The following is a 17,734-nucleotide window of genomic DNA, read 5'->3' as shown; positions in this document are numbered from 1 at the left end:
TGGTTGGATGACAAGATGTCCTTTAAAATTCATGTGGATAATCTTGTGACAAAGCTTAAATTTAAATTGGGTTTTTATTTTCGTAATTGTCACAAGCGTCGTTGTAGGTAGTGGACCAAACTGCAACGGGTATAGTTAACATCTTCTTTTATTGAAGGAAAACCAAAACACTTACACAAAATAAACGATGAAACAGTCCCGTAAGGTGCATAGACGAAACAGGAATCAACCACCCACAAAACACAAGAGAAAACGAACCCAACTAAATATGGCGTCCAATTAGAGGCAACGACAACCAGCTGCCTCTAATTGGAGGTCCTACCAAAACCAACATAGACATAGAAAAACTAGATAGAAACATAGAAATAGAAAAACTAGAACATAACAAAAAAAAAAACGAAACACACAAACCAAACACCCCCTGCCATGCCCTGACCAAACTACAATAACAAACAACCCCTTTTACTGGTCAGGACGTGACAGTAATAAGGCTTGCTTCCCGCTTATGGCTAGAAAGAAGCTTGTTCAGGCCACTTTTCTCTCTGTAATTGATTATGGTGACTTGTTGTATATGCATGCAACCTCCTCCATCTTACAGAGACTGGACTCTGTTTATCATGCATCCTTGTGCTTTATTACAAATGCCAAGTCACTCACCCACCATTGCACATTGTACCAAATGGTGGTTGGAACTCACTTTATATGCGCAGAAAGATACATTTGTATGTGTTCATCTACAAAGCCCTTTTGGGTAAACTCCCTCTTTACCTCTTTAGTCTGGTCTCCTTCACCACCAGCAGTTACCATACCCACGTCTGCTAGGTGGTTGCTACTTAAAGTCCCCAGGACATTCACAGTATTAGGCAAGCCTGCCTTCTCTTCTTGTGCACCAGACGCATGGAATAATCTACAGTCCATGCTTCATCTATATATGTTAGTGCCACTGAATGAATTGAAAATATTGATGGGAGACTCTGTTACAGAGGAGTGTAAATGCTTTTTTTTAGGCTGGATCATGTTGTATTGTATTGTTGTATGTTTTAATTATGTAATGTATTGATTGTTGCTGCCTTCTTGGCCAAGCCTCCCTTGAAAAAGAGACTCTGGGTCTCAATGGATTTTTCCTGGTTAAATAAAGGTTAAATAATAAAATAAAACAGCCACCACAAGCACAGAGAGGCGGCTACCTACCTACAGACTTGATATCATTGGCCACTTTCATAAATGGAACACTAGTCACTTTAATAATGCCACTTTGAGAATGTTTACATATCTTGCATTACTCATCTCATATGTATATGAGCAAAAAAATAAAACACGAGTTACAATTCCCTAAAATGCTTTTTTATGGTCATTGGAGTGTCACCTATGCCCGTGTATTAGTTATATTCAAGAATAAAGCCAATATATAATTTTTTATGTGATTCATATGAATGTACCCTAGTAAAATGTCAGTGTTTTTTTTTATTTTAACTAATATTTTATGCACATTTTTCATAATCACAAGGTTATATATCCATGCTTAGACTGGCAGAAATATAACTACCCAGAAAAAATGACATTTTATTTTGAATACCACATATTTGATGTCACGGGTACAACTTAAAAACGTTTTACAAAAATGTCCTGCCTTACACTGAAAAAAAATGCAAAAATCAATGAAAATATCTTTCAATTCATCCTTTCAGATTTGTTTTTCTCTCTGAGTTAACAAAACCAAGTGATTGTATTTTAATATAAAATACTGGTGTTATACTGTATGACAATATTTTGTTTCCCTGAATGACACAATAAATAAATGCATTTATTTGACCTTTGCATGCCCTTTCATAATTTGTCACTTTTTTGTTGTGATTGTTTTAGTTGCATTTCCAGTTGGAGAATTTTCTTCTTTAGTTCTCGTTTTTTCCTTTTGCAGCCACTTGCAACGCTTTGATACCTTTTTCACTTTTTCTGGAATGGAGGAAGCAAGTGGTTGCTCCAGTGTTTGAGATTGAGGCTCAAGGGATTGCTGTAGTTCTGGAGTCAAGGACTCAGATGGTTGATTGTAGCTATTAACTAATATAATGAATCATTCATTTTTAATCCATAATTGTGTGTGTAATATTATATTAACTAATATAATCCATCAGTTATACCTTAACTGCATTGCAATAAAACATTAAATACAGTGTAGTAGTGCAACTTAATGTTAAGTGTTATCCACCCAGCTTTATATCCTATTTTATCCTATTCTGTTGACAGTGGCATGAAACCATGAAAACAATACCTTGCTTTTCTTCTGGCCAGTCTTTACTCCATAGCAACTGGATCTGCGTTAATCTTTTGGCTGTGCTGTGCATGGCCGATTAATTAGGGCCGATTTCAAGTTTTCATAATAATCCGTAATCGTCATTTTGGACGCCGATTATGGCCGATTACATTGCACTCCACAAGGAGACTGCGTGGCAGGCTGACCACCTGTGACGCGAGTGCAGCAAGGAGCCAATGTAAGTTGCTAGCTAGCATTACACTTCTTATAAAAAACAATTCATCTTAACATAATCACTAGTTAACTTCACATGGTTGATGATATTACTAGTTTATCTAGCTTGTCCTGCGTTGCATGTTAATTTATCTTCAAATCACAGCCTACTTCGCCAAACGGGTGATGATTTAACAAGCGCATTCGTGAAAAAATCACTGTCGTTGCACCAATGTGTACCTAACCATAAACATCAATGTCTTTCTTAAAATCAATACACAAGTATTTTTTTTAAATCTGCATAGTTACTTAATATTGCCTGCTAACTTCTTTTAACTAGGGAGATTGTGTCACTTCTCTTGTGTTTTGTGCAAGCAGAGTCAGGGTATATGCAGCAGTTTGGGCCACCTGGCTCATTGCGAACTGTGTGAAGACCATTTCTTCCTAACAAAGACCGTAATTTATTTGCCAGAATTGTACATAATTATGACATAACATTGAAGGTTGTGCAATGTAACAGCAATATTTAGACTTAGGGATGCCACCTGATTGATAAAATACAGAATGGTTCCGTATTTCACTGAAAGAATAAACGTTTTGTTTTCGAAATGATAGTTTCCGGATTCGACCATATTAATGACCAAAGGCTCGTATTTCTGTGTGTTATTATGTTATAATTAAGTCTATGATTTGATATTTGATAGAGCAGTCTGACTGAGCGATGGTAGGCAGCAGCATGCTCGTAAGCATTCATTCAAACAACACTTCCGTGCGTTTGCCAGCAGCTCTTCATTGTGCTTCAAGCATTGAGCTGTTTATGACTTCAAGCCTATCAACTCCCGAGATTACGCTGGTGTAACCGATGTGAAATGGCAAGCTAGTTAGCGGGGTGCGCGCTAATAGTGTTTCAATCGGTGACGTCACTAGCTCTGAGACTTGGAGTAGTTGTTCCCCTTGCTCTGCAAGGGCCGCGGCTTTTGTGGAGCGATGGGTAACGATGCTTCAAGGGTGGCTGTTGTCGATGTGTTCCTGGTTCGAGCACAGGTAGGGGCTAGGAGAGGGACGGAAGCTATACTGTTACACTGGCAATACTAAAGTGCCTATAAGAACAGCACTTTCCTGCGTTTTCAGCAGCTCTTCGCTGTGCTTCAAGCATTGCGCTGTAAATGACTTCAAGCCTATCAACTCCTGAGATTAGGCTGGTAATACTATAGTGCCTATAAGAACATCCAATAGTCAAAGGTATATGAAATACAAACGGTATAGAGAGAAATAGTGCTATAATTGCTATAATAACTACAACCTAAAACTTCTTAACTGGGAATATTGAAGACTCATGTTAAAAGAAAACACCAGCTTTCATATGTTCTGAGCAAGGAACTTAAACATTAGCTTTTTTACATGGCACATATTGCACTTTTACTTTCTTCTCCAACACTGTGTTTTTTCATTATTTAAACCAAATTGGACATGTTTCATTATTTATTTGAGACTAAATAGATTTTATTTATGCATTATATTAAGTTAAAATAAAAGTGTTCATTCAGTATTGTCGTAATTGTCATTATTACAAATATTATATAAAAATCGGCCGACGAATCGGTATCGGCGCTGAAAAATCATAATCGGTCGACCTCTACTCTCCTTATTAGACAGAGGCATCTACAGTACAAAGTAGTGGTCGACCGATTAATCGGCACTTAAACGTTAGCTTTTTTACACTGCACAAATTGCACTTTTACTTTCTTCTCCAGCACTGTGTTTTTGCATTATTTAAACCAAATTGAACATGTTTCATTATTTATTTGAGACTAAATATATTTTATTTATGTATTATATGATGTCAAAAGAAGAGTACTAGTGAGAAGAGTCTGAGTGATTTAATAATATATTTATACATACACTGCTCAAAAAAATAAAGGGAACACTTAAACAACACATCCTAGATCTGAATGAAATAATCTTATTAAGTACTTTTTTCTTTACATAGTTGAATGTGCTGACAACAAAATCACACAAAAATAATCAATGTAAATCCAATTTATCAACCCATGGAGGTCTGGATTTGGAGTCACACTCAAAATTAAAGTGGAAAATCACACTACAGGCTGATCCAACTTTGATGTAATGTCCTTAACCTCTTACATCTAGACGTTCCGCTAGCGGAACACCTGCTCCAATATCCAATGATAGGCGTGGCGCGAATTACAAATTCCTCAAAAATACAAAAACTTCAATTTTTCAAACATATGACTATTTTACAGCATTTTAAAGACAAGACTCTCCTTTATCTAACCACACTGTCCGATTTCAAAAAGGCTTTACAGCGAAAGCAAAACATTAGATTATGTCAGCAGAGTACCCAGCCAGAAATAATCAGACACCCATTTTTCAAGCTAGCATATAATGTCACAAAAAACAAAACCACAGCTAAATGCAGCACTAACCTTTGATGATCTTCATCAGATGACAACCCTAGGCCATTATGTTATACAATACATGCATGTTTTGTTCAATCAAGTTCATATTTATATCAAAAACCAGCTTTTTTACATTAGCATGTGACGTTCAGAACTAGCATTCCAACCGAACACTTCCGGTGAATTTACTAAATTACTCACGATAAACGTTCACAAAAAACATAACAATCATTTTAAGAATTATAGATACAGAACTCCTTTGTGCAATCGAGGTGTCCGATTTTAAAATAGCTTTTCGGTGAAAGCACATTTTGCAATATTCTAAGTACATAGCCCGGCATCACGGGCTAGCTATTTAGACACCCAGCAAGTTTAGCCTTCACCAAAGTCAGATTTACTATTAGAAAAGTTTGATTACCTTTGGTGTTCTTCATCAGAATGCACTCCCAGGACTGCTACTTCAATAACAAATGTTGGTTTGGTCCCAAATAATCCATAGTTATATCCAAATAGCGGCGTTTTGTTCGTGCGTTCAAGACACTATCCGAAGTGTAAATAAGGGTCACGCGCATGACGCATTTTGTGACAAAGAAAATTCTAAATATTCCATTACCGTACTTCGAAGCATGTCAACCGCTGTTTAAAATACATTTTTATGCCATTTTTCTCATAAAAAAGCGATAATATTCCGACCGGAAGCGGTGGTTTTCGTTCAAAGATAAAACATGGAGTCCCCTCGTGCATGCGCCTGAGTCTCACAGTACTGTGACCAGCCACTATCCAAACGCGCTACTTTTTTTCAGCCAGAGCCTGCAAAGCCACGATTCAGCTTTTTGCCGCCTTCTGAGAGCCCATGGGAGCCGTAGGAAGTGTCACGTAACAGCAGAGATCCCCTGTAATGGATAGAGATAATCAAGAAGGCCAAGAAATTGTCAGACAGGGCACTTCCTGCATGGAATCTTCTCAGGTTTTGGCTTGCCAAATGAGTTCTGTTATACTCACAGACACCAATCAAACAGTTTTAGAAACTTTGGAGTGTTTTCTATCCAAAGCTAATAATTATATGCATATTCTAGTTTCTGGGCAGGAGTAATAATCAGATTAAATCGGGTACGTTTTTTTATCCGGCCGTGAAAATACTGCCCCCTAGCCATAACAGGTTAAAACAAGTCAAAATTAGGCTCAGTAGTGTGTGTGGCCTCCACGTGCCTGTATGACCTCCCTACAACGCCTGGGCATGCTCCTGATGAGGTGGCGGATGGTCTCCTGAGGGATCTCCTCCCAGACCTGGACTAAAGCATCCACCAACTCCTGGACAGTCTGTGGTGCAACGTGGCGTTGGTGGATGGAGCGAGACATGATGTCCCAGATGTGCTCAATTGGATTCAGGTCTGGGGAACGGGCGGGCCAGTCCATAGCATCAATGCCTTCCTCTTGCAGGAACTGCTGACACACTCCAGCCACATGAGGTCTAGCATTGTCTTGCATTAGGAGGAACCCAGGGCCAACCGCACCAGCATATGGTCTCACAAGAGGTCTGAGGATCTCATCTCGGTACCTAATGGCAGTCAGGCTGCCTCTGGCGAACACATGGAGGACTGTGCGGCCCCCCCAAAGAAATGCCACCCCCACCATGACTGACTCACCGCCAAACCGGTCATGCTGGAAGATGTTGCAGGCAGCAGAACGTTCTCCACGGCATCTCCAGACTCTGTCACGTCTGTCACGTGCTCAGTGTGAACCTGCTTTCATCTGTGAAGAGCACAGGGCGCCAGTGGCGAATTTGCCAATCTTGGTGTTCTCTGGCAAATGCCAAACGTCCTGCACGGTGTTGGGCTGTAAGCACAACCCCCACCTGTGGACGTCGGGCCCTCATACCACCCTCATGGAGTCTGTTTCTGACCGTTTGAGCAGACACATGCACATTTGTGGCCTGCTGGAGGTCATTTTGCAGGGCTCTGGCAGTGCTCCTCCTTGCACGAAGGCGGGGGTAGCGGTCCTGCTGCTGGGTTGTTGCCCTCCTACGGCCTCCTCCACATCTCCTGATGTACTGGCCTGTCTCCTGGTAGCGCCTCCATGCTCTGGACACTACGCTGACAGACACAGCAAACCTTCTTGCCACAGCTCGCATTATTGTGCCATCCTGGATGAGCTGCACTACCTGAGCCACTTGTGTGGGTTGTAGACTCCGTCTCATGCTACCACTAAAGTGAAAGCACCGCCAGCATTCAAAAGTGACCAAAACATCAGCCAGGAAGCATAGGAACTGAGAAGTGGTCTGTGGTCTCCACCTGCACAACCACTCCTTTATTGGGGGTGTCTTGCTAATTGCCTATAATTTCCACCTGTTGTCTATTCCATTTGCACAACATCATGTGAAATTTATTGTCAATCAGTGTTGCTTCCTAAGTGGACAGTTTCATTTCACAGAAGTGTGATTGACTTGGAGTTACATTGTGTGGTTTAAGTGTTCCCTTTATTTTTTTGAGCAGTATATTTATCTTTTTATGTTAAATGAATGGCCTTCGGACACCAAATGTACACGTCTCGTCTTTGACCCATATAATGTATCCTGTATCCTTCACTTTCTATTATTTACTATCTATTGCATCTTAGCCTCTGTCACTGCTCATCCATATATTTTAGACCTATAATTCTTATCCCATTCCTTTACTAGATTGTGTGTTTTCGGTTTTGTTGTGGAATTTGTTAGATATTAGGTTTTGTCGTGGAGTTGTTAGATATTACCTGTTAGATACTGCTGTACTGTCGGATCTAGAAGCATAAGCATTTCGCTACACTTGCAATAACATCTGCTAACCATGTGCATTTGACCAATACAATTTGATTTGATTTGAACAAGTATTACATTGACAGTGGAGTACTAACTAGCAGACTAGCATTTGGGACCCAGTCAGTGCATGCTGTGAGATCTTCTGCATTGGTTATGGGCTTTCAATATTCCTCAGGGGGCGGTTTTCTGCGTCGTACCTGGCACGAACAGCTAAAGAATGTATTTAGTTTACAGATGTTGCAGGCTATAGAGTGCAAACTTGTCACGTGTCATTCAGGCTGAGGATACAGGGCCAACCAAGTAATGGTATTTGATATTTGGCCTTTTTGGGCTTTCTCCACATTACATTTTGTTGTTCATTTTCCTGGCAGACATGCCCATAGCAACAAACATTGTTTACGTGTCAACTATTTTTACAGCTGTTTTTGTTTATTGACTCAGGTAAGGAACAACTGTGTCCTGCCTGAGCCTGGTACATACTGTAGAAATCTGGAAATACTTTTACTGAAGCGGAGGAACACACAAACACACCCCATTTTGATTGTATAGAAATCCCTAAGATACATGCTTTAGTGCTGTCAGATTCTCTCCCCACTTTTCATTCACCCCCTCATCTCTCCCTCTTCACAAATTTTCTCTCCCACTGTCTGTCTTTCTGTCCTCCACCCAGTGAGATTATACCGGCTCCCGAACACCATTCATAGAACACTTTCAGAGCCTTGCGCTGTGCAGTTTCTCCACCTCCAAGTGGAGAATTCAATAGCCACCAAGCACCAACTCAAAATGGTAGCTAGCACCAAGTTCTGATAAGCCACATTAAGTGTCTCTAACCTGCTGTGCAGAGAGTAGCTAACACATTGTACCTCAGAGTTCTCCTATGAAGTTCAGAGGGTTTCTGTTGGGATTGCATGTCTAGCTGGGAGTGTGGGTTGGGTTGTCTTGCGAGCTAGCGCCTCTGGTTAGAATTAGCATCTGTGTGTAATGACTGGATAGCGCTAGTATAAAAACCTGCTTGATTGGTACAAGAGCCAGCACATACTGTAGCTTTCCAAGACCAGGGTTGGCGACCATTGTATGATAAAACATTTGGTTTTAGGCTAGCATTTACATAGTGTCTGGCTGGCTAGATTTTAGGCCTGAAATAGTGTGCTCTACTGGGAGTGAGCAGAAGGGTAAGGTACTGTGTCTGGCCATAGGTTAGCACTAGCACACAAATACCAGATGTATCTGGAAGTTAGCATTTTGGCTAGTAGCTTTGACACGGTGAACTGGCTCACTGCACAAGAAAATAGTTCCTCCTCTCTCCGAATCCTCTGTCCAACTTCCAATTGAGAATGAACATACTTATTTAGAGAAACAGGAGCCAGAGACATGACTGCTTGGCAAGGGCCTCGGAACCATCTGGACAAGGCTAAGCCGGCCCGATGGATGTTATGACTGAAACATCTGTAGGTTACACAGACGCACACAGAACCAAAAGTATATATGGAAGTACTTTTGTGCCAAAAAAAAGGGTTAGATATTTTTCATATCTCTGACAGACACTTCAAAACATACTTTTTTGACTGTTTCGCCACATATGAATATGTTATTCAATGCGTTTCTATGGGCTAATGGTAGTAAGGCCAAATTCAATGTTTCATCAAATATTTTTTATCTATAGTTTTGTGATTCTTACTGGGGTCCTAAAATTCTAAATCAAATAGTTAAAGGATCCTTGGTATGCCCATCTTAAAACAATTCCATGTGTTAGTTTAGTAGAAACCCAGCCCCGGGCCCTTAGACCTTTTGGCATAGTCGTACAGCCTCTTCAAACGCATTACGCCTCTTTTAATAGGAACATAGCAGGAAAATGGAGAAGATTTGATTTGCGGTGTCTAAAACAGAGCCAGTCCCCCATAATGAGCTCAGATGTTGGTGAGCAATCTTTTTACACAGAGCTTTTCTGGTGTTATGGATGACTGAGAGATCTATATATACAATGGCATTGTTGAATACTCCTTTCTGATTGGCTTGAAGGGCTTTTTAGAGCGTGCATTATTTCCCTATAACACGCGGTGTATTTGCACGGTAGAATTCAGTGGCTATAGTTCATTTTTACAAGTTTTGTTTGAGTTGCTTTTGAAAGCAACAGTATTGGTATTGTTGAATTCAATTTTCATAATAGCAAGCTAGTACTGATGGTTTGGTTAGCTAAACTAGCAAGTCTCTTTGTTTGGTTACCACGTCAACTACTGTTGCTATCTAATAAACTTTCTACTTACTTCAGTGGATGTTGAACATATTTCTACCGGCAAATGTACACATTTCTGGTGGCAAATGTGTAAATGGTATAAAAGGGAAAATCAACTTGGGGCTCTATGCATTCTCTGGAAAATAATGCAACTCAGTGCAAGGTCAGTTCCCACTCCGCTAGCGCGCAGTATTGCCAACTCCTCAGTAAGGAAAGTAGCTATTGGCTGTGCTAAAATTCGCTAGAAGTCGCTAAATGACGACATTGCCTAATTTGCATAATTGGCCATGTGCATGTAATTGTGATGGATGCTGTAGGAGAGAGGAATAATGTCGCGGGAGAGACAAAAAGTGAGTAAAAAACACCCTAAATATGTTTAGAACTACAAGTGAACTTTCTTCTGTCGATTCTTATTTTTTTAATGTCACAATTCCAGAGACACTCTGGCAGAGTTACTTAGTTTTTTATTTTGTGTTTTTTTATTTGTTTTTTATATTTACATCCCACCCTGAATGTAAGCCAGGGCGGGATCAGCCAGCGGCGGCTTCCCGCATGCGCGATTCATTTGCAGTATGGACACGGAGGGGTGAACATATCCTGCTCTGACTGCAGCGCGAGGATTGGACGGGGTGGGGCCCACGGCAGCAACCGCTGCTCGTTGAGAAGAGTAGAACGATAAGTGCTTTCACGTCAGCGTCTCCAAAAGTCTCCAATAACACCAGAAAAAGTTGCTAGATTTGTCGCCAGTCGCTTTTTTGAAAATGTTTCGCTAGAGGGGTCTGAATAATCAAATCAAAATCAAATCAAATGTATTGATATAGCCCTTCTTACATCAGCTGATATATCAAAGTGCTGTAGAGAAACCCAGCCTAAAACCCCAGACAGCAAGCAATGCAGGTGTAGAAGCACGGTGGCTAGGAAAACCTCCCTAGAAAGGCCAAAACCTAGGAAGAAACCTAAAGAAGAACCAGGCTATGAGGTGTGGCCAGTCGTCTTCTGGCTGTGCCGGGTGGAGATTATAACAGAACATGGCCAAGATGTTAAAATGTTCCTAAATCACCAGCATGGTCAAATAATAGTAATCACAGTGAACAGGTCAGGATTCCATAGGCAGAACAGGCAGAACAGTTGAAACTGGAGCAGCAGCACGGCCAGGTGGACTGGGGACAACAAGGAGTCATCATGCCAGGTAGTCCTGAGGCATGGTCCTAGGGCTCAGGTCCTCCGAGAGAGAGAAAGAAAAAGAGAGAAAGAGAGAATTAGAGAGAGCATACTTAAATTCACACAGGACACCGGATAAGACAGGAGAAATACTCCAGATATAACAGACTGACCCTAGCCCCCCGACACATAAACTACTGCAGCATAAATACTGGAGGCTGAGACAGGAGGGGTCAGGAGACACTGTGGCCCCATCTGATGATACCCCCGGACAGGGCCAAACAGGCAGGATATAACCCCACCCACTTTGCCAAAGCACAGCCCCCACACCACTAGAGGGATATCTTCAAACACCAACTTACCATCCTGAGACAAGGCCGAGTATAGCCCACAAAGATCTCCGCCACGGCACAACCCAAGGGGGGGCGCCAACCCAGACAGGAAGACCACGTCAGTGACTCAACCCACTCAAGTGATGCACCCCTCCTAGGGACGGCATGGAAGAGCACCAGTAAGCCAGTGACTCAGCCCCTGTAACAGGGTTAGAGGCAGAGAATCCCAGTGGAGAGAGGGGAACCGGCCAGGCAGAGACAGCAAGGGTGGTTCGTTGCTCCAGTGCCTTTCCGTTCACCTTCACACTCCTGGGCCAGACCACACTCAATCATAGGACCTACTGAAGAGATGAGTCTTGAATAAAGACTTAAAGGTTGAGACCGAGTCTGCGTCTCTCACATAGGTAGGCAGACCATTCCATAAAAAATGGAGCTCTATAGGAGAAAGCCCTGCCTCCAGCTGAATACTCGCTAAATATAGCGACAAAGTCGGTAAGTTGGCAACACTGCTAGCGCGTCATGGAACACGTCGTTCATTATTTTCCATAGAATGCATAGCCCCTCGTTGATTATGCCTTACACACAGCAACAGCGCACAGCCTCCATATAATTAATTTCATGATAATAATGCAGAGCTCTCTTTGTACACAATCAGTCCTGGGTTCAAATACTGTTCCTAATATACCAACCACTTTCACAAACATTCGAAGCAAGTATTCAGACATCATCCACTTGAAAATACAATTGGTGAATCACTTCAATGTACCTGGAAATACACCTGGAAAGTATTTTGAAATACTCAAGTATACTGACTCAAATACACTCTTATCCATTCAACTCAGGCATCTGAAAACGGTACTTGAAACAAGCATGCGAAAATCCTGTCAAATATAACATGGCAGACCACCTGGCCTTCACTCAAACAAAATCACCTGTTTTGGACTGTGCAATTGAAAATACTCAAATACAAATAAAAAGTATTTCAAATACCAGATACTCAAATCAGGGGCGGAAATCCCGGGGGGGGACGGGGGACACACGACCCCCCCATCCTGGGAAAAATATGATTTGTCCCCCCCCAATATATCACTGAAACATAACTATGTAATTTAAATAATATTAATAATACGCAATGAAAGCAATTGTGCTGATTATAGACACTTAATAGCTCGTTTTTAAGTTTCAAAAGATTGCGACCCCCCCACCCTTTGCCTCACAATGGTTTGATCCACTGCCAGTTCCTTAGCTTGCGAGGTAACGTAGAGGTCGTATCTACTGTCTGAAAGGCACTCAATGCACGTAACTGACGTGAGGTTAATCCAGTCAATCGCGCACACACACTAGCTGAATATGCAGAGCTAGCGCGCAAATATTAACTATTAAGCTAGCTAGTACCTATTCCATTTATGTGGCGTCGTCAAAGATGGAATCTTTGCTATCGTCAATTTATTCCAAGATCAGCATGCATGTAAGTTAGTGCTTCAAAGTCCCTGTGATAAGGTTAGCGATAAACTGAACAGAACTACACTCTCTTCTACCATTGTTTTAAATATATTTAATGGTCTCGTTGCAAAAGCTAAATTGTCGCAAGGGAACTTTTATTTATATATTTTATTTCACCTTTATTTAACCGGGTAGCAAAGATTATAGCAAACACCACTGAATTGGTGCTCGCTAGCTTTGCAAATTCAGCTATTGTTAGAAGCCAGCCAATATGAAACAAACGATTAAAATTACAAAAGGTTGCAGCATATGTTGTGTAAATGGTGAACTCATACAGCTGTCAACTCTTGTCACTGCAATCCGTTTCACATTTGCTAGCTACCTTTTAGATCGAAGCCCATATAGAATGATAGAAGATAAGATGATAGAAGCCCATCTCCTACTGTAAATAACCTACATACTGTGTGTGTGTAGCCAACCAGGTAGAAAAATGGCAGAAAAATGGCAGAAAAAAGACAGACATCAGAGTATTTTTCAGTACACCAAAACGCAAAGTAAGAACCCTAGTAGCCTAATATCTCAAAGACTAGTTGATAAAATGTTCATAAGAAAGAAATGAAATTCTAATGGAAATGTTTCACAATGATGTCATTAGGCAGAGCAGGCAACAGATGGCACACAGACAGCAGAGTTGGGGACAGATATGCAGGGACAGACTGGCAGAGACAGGGAGTCTCAGGTAAGTTTGTTGAGTCTTTGTTTGGCAACATTATGAAAGGTTCTCCATTTTTTTTACTTGTAAAATAGGAACATAATTGGAAAATGCCATGGACACCCCCACTCTCAACTTAAACTGGTGACTGAACTAAGATTTGTTAAAGGCAATGGTATTGCTGTTGTGATTAGTTGTGTAGTTTTGTGTACCGGTAGTTAGGAGTACGGCAAACACCTTATTTCTTTGGTTCCTCAATATACATTTACCATATTAAACGTAGGCTATGTGTTACAGCACTATTTTTGGTGTCCCCCTCAGGAATTGCTCTTGAGAAAATGTAATGTAATTGTCCCCTCCAAAGTTGATATCAGATTTTCGCCCCTGACTCAAATACACATGCATTTGATCCCTGGTCTGCACACAGGCTAGCTTGGTCGCACCTCCCCACCCAGTGAAAGTCAAACTTATTGGAGAACTCCAATGATGAACTGATTTTGTGTTCCTTATTGTGCAGTTATGATAAAGATAATTCAGACTCCCTTCAACTAAGCCAGAATCAAAGGTTCTCCTTTAAAATACCGTAATCATAATTTTTTTCTGCTGTGTCATGGAGTTTGTTTTGTCATTGTGCAGATGCAGACCCTGTTCGCCTTTGACGAGGAGGAGATGGAGATGAGGAACAAAGTGGTGGAGGACCTGAAAACAGCGCTTCGGACTCAGCCAATGAGGTAGGGTTTTGAACCACAGCCGGCAAACATTGTCATTAACAGCTGTTCATCCTCATCTTTCACCTATCTACCTCAGGATGACGCTCTTGTTACTCACACTCTATGGTCAAGATAAATGGCTCCACCACAATGTCTCTCCATAAGAGAGCACTGTGTCACAAGGTAGGTCTATACACTTCATTACTTACAGTATATACTATATATGGGATCATTTTCATCACCAGAAAAGCTTTCACACTCTTTATTAGGCAGGGTAATTCCCCTCTCCTCTGTTTGACACATTCAGCAGCAGCTTTGAGATCACCTTTGGCTAGTTGTCTTTCATTTTGTAGAACAAAGTAACATAAAACAGAACCACAGCGCTAATACTTATGAGGATGTTAAGGAGGCAAGAAGTATGAAAGTTATTTGTGAGCAGGATGAAGAATGCGCAAATGAATAATATGAATTTCCACAAATAGCTATACGAATTAATTATTTGCATAAAGGATTGTTTTAGCCTCACAATTGGACATTACAAGAAGCTAGCTGTATTCCCTTAATTTCATTTCAGGGTTAATGAAAGACAAACCACCAGAAAAACGTATTTACCTGATTATTCTTGTCATTAGCTATATGACATTATCGATCTACTCTATAACGTTCACATTACCAATTCTGTTGGAGTGAGTACATTGTTCTGTTTTCCACTCTTACTCTCCAAAGTGCCTACAGTGCATTCAGAAAGTATTTAGACCCCTTGACTTTTTCCACATTTTGTTACGTTACAGCCTTATTCCAATTTTTTTTTTAAATTTTTTTTTATCCCACATCAATCTACACACAATACCCCATAATGACAAACAAAAACAGGTTTTTAGAAATGTTTGCAAATGTATAAAAATTCTAAAATGGAAATAGCATATTAACATAAGTATTCAGACCCTTTACTAAGTACTTTGTTGAAGCACCTTTGGCAGCAATTACAGCCTCGAGTCTTCTTGGGTATGACGCTATAAGCTTGGCACACCTGTATTTGGGGGAGTTTCTCCATTCTTCTCTGCAGATCCTCTCACGCTCTGTCAGGTTGGATGGGGAGCATTGCTGTACAGCTATTTTCAGATCTCTCCAGAGATGTTCGATCGGGTTAAAGTCTGAGCTCTGGCTAGGCCATTCAAGGACATTCAGAGACTTGTACCGAAGCCACTTCTACGTTATCTTGGCTGTGTGCTTAGGGTCATTGTCCTGTTGGAAGGTGAACCTTCGCCCCAGTGCGCTCTGGAGCAGGTTTTCATCAAGGATCTCTCTGTACTTTGCTCCATTCATCTTTCCCTCGATCCTGACTAGTCTCCCAGTCCCTGCCACTGAAAAACATCCCCACAGCATGATGCTGCCACCACCATGCTTCACCGTAGGGATGGTGCAAGGTTCTTTCCAGATGTGACGCTTGGCATTCAAGATAAAGAGTTCAATCTTGGTTTCATCAGACCAGAGAATCTTGTTTCTCATGGTCTGAGGGTCCTTGAGGTGCCTTTTGGAAAACTCCAAGCAGACTGTCATGTGCCTTTTACTGAGGAGTGGCTTCTGTCTGGCCACTCTAACATAAAGGCCTAATTAGTGAAGTGCAGCAGAGATGGTTGTCCTTCTGGAAGGTTCTCCCATCTCCACAGAGTAATTATAGAGCTCTGTCAGAGTGACAATCGGGTTCTTGGTCACCTCCCTGACCAAGGCCCTTCTCCCCCGATTCCTCAGTTTGGCCGGACGGCTAGCTCTAGGAAAAGTCTTGGTGTTTCCAACCTTCTTCCATTTAAATATAATGGAGGCCACTGTGTTCCTGGGGACGTTCAATGCTGTAGACATTTTTTGGTACCCTTCCCCAGATCTGTGCCTCAACACAGTCCTTTCTCTGAGATCTATGGATGATTCCTTCAACCTCATGGCTTGGTTTTTGCTCTGACATGCACTGTCAACTGTGGGACCTTATATAGACAGGTGTTTGCCTTTCCAAATCATGTTTAATAAATTGAATTTACCACAGGTGGACTCCAATCAAGTTGTATATACATCTTAAGGATGATCAATGGAAACATGGTGCACCAGAGCTCAATTTTGAGTCTCAAAGCAAAGGGTCTGAATACTTATGTAAATAAGGTATTTCTGTTTTTTATTTTTAATACATTTGCAAAAATTTCTAAAAAACTATTTTCAATTTGTCATTATGGGTTACTGTGTAGATTGATGAGCAAAATGTTTTATGTAATCCATTTTAGAAGAAGGCTGTAATGTAGCAAAATGTGGAAAAAGTAAAGGGGTCTGAATGCTTTCCGAATGCACTGTATATTCCTATATTTCTTTCTTCCTCACTTCTCCTCTCCTCCTAGTATGTTTGTCTCTTCTCACTTTTGTCATTTGCATTTCATTAACTATATGGTAATTTTTCAATGAAGAAAAATTGTGTGACTTGCTTCAGCTCTTTGAAAGTAGTTGTGTGGCATTGGATAGGATAGCATGAACATGTGAAAGTTGGTTTGGTGTCTCTAGTTAGAACTGTTCAAGAGTTACTCTTGGCTAGTTATTCTATGCAAATGTAAGGGACATTTATATACGGAACATTAAGAACACCTGCTCATTCCATGACAGAGACTGAACAGGTGAATCCAGGTGAAATCCAGGGTCAAAGTTGGTTTGGTGTCTCTAGCTTAGACGGTTCAAGAGTTACTGCTGGTGGGTTATTTTATACACATTTATGCAAATGTATATACAGTGCCTTCAGAAAGTATTCATACCCCTTGACTTATTCCACATTTGGTTGTTACAACTTGAATTCAAAATGGATTAAATTGAATGTTTTTGTGTTACACACAATAACCCATAATGACAAAGTGAAAACACCTGGATAGTGCAACATTTGCCCATTATTTTTTTCAAAATTCTTCAAGCTCTGTCAAATTGTTGTTGATCATTGCTAGACAGCCATTTTCATGTCTTGTCATAGATTTTCAAGTACATTTAATTCAAATCTGCCTCTCATGAGCATTCACTGTCTTCTTGGCAAGCAAGTCCAGTGTAGATTTGGCCTTGTGTTTTAGGTTATTGTCCTGCTGAAAGGTGACTTCATCTCCCAGTGTCTAGTGTAAAGCAGACTGAACTAGGTTTTCCGCTCAGATTTTTCCTGTGCTTTGCTCCATTACCTTTATTTTTTTATCCTAAAAAACTCCCCAGTCCTTAACGTTTACAAGCATACCCATAACATGATACATCCATGACTATGCTTGAAAATATGGAGAGTGTTTTATTGGATTTCCCCCAAACATAACACTTTGTATTCAGGACAAAAAGTGAATTGCTTTGCCACATTCTTTGCAGTATTAGTTTAGTGCCTTGTTGCAAAAATGGATGCATGTTTTGGAATATTTTTATTCTGTACAGGCTTCCTTTTCACTCTGTAATTTAGGTTAGTATTGT

At 40.8% G+C, this 17,734-nt stretch overlaps 1 protein-coding gene across 5 annotated transcripts in view; it reads left to right on the top strand.

The window, feature by feature from the left end:
• daam2 (dishevelled associated activator of morphogenesis 2) overlaps nucleotides 1–17,734 on the top strand; it is a 247,030-nt gene that overhangs the window by 158,869 nt on the left and 70,427 nt on the right. For all 5 annotated transcript variants that reach the window (XM_014126175.2, XM_014126170.2, XM_014126174.2 and 2 more), the window contains one exon: nucleotides 14,196–14,290. In XM_014126175.2, the coding sequence (XP_013981650.1) occupies nucleotides 14,196–14,290 (95 nt within the window). The remainder of the gene's footprint in view (nucleotides 1–14,195; nucleotides 14,291–17,734) is intronic.

This window comes from Salmo salar, chromosome ssa11, assembly GCF_905237065.1.
Source record: "Salmo salar chromosome ssa11, Ssal_v3.1, whole genome shotgun sequence".
In the NCBI taxonomy this organism is placed as follows: domain Eukaryota; kingdom Metazoa; phylum Chordata; class Actinopteri; order Salmoniformes; family Salmonidae; genus Salmo; species Salmo salar.
The sequence above is the reverse complement of the archived record's forward strand: the minus strand, read 5'-3'. Positions and strand labels throughout refer to the sequence as shown.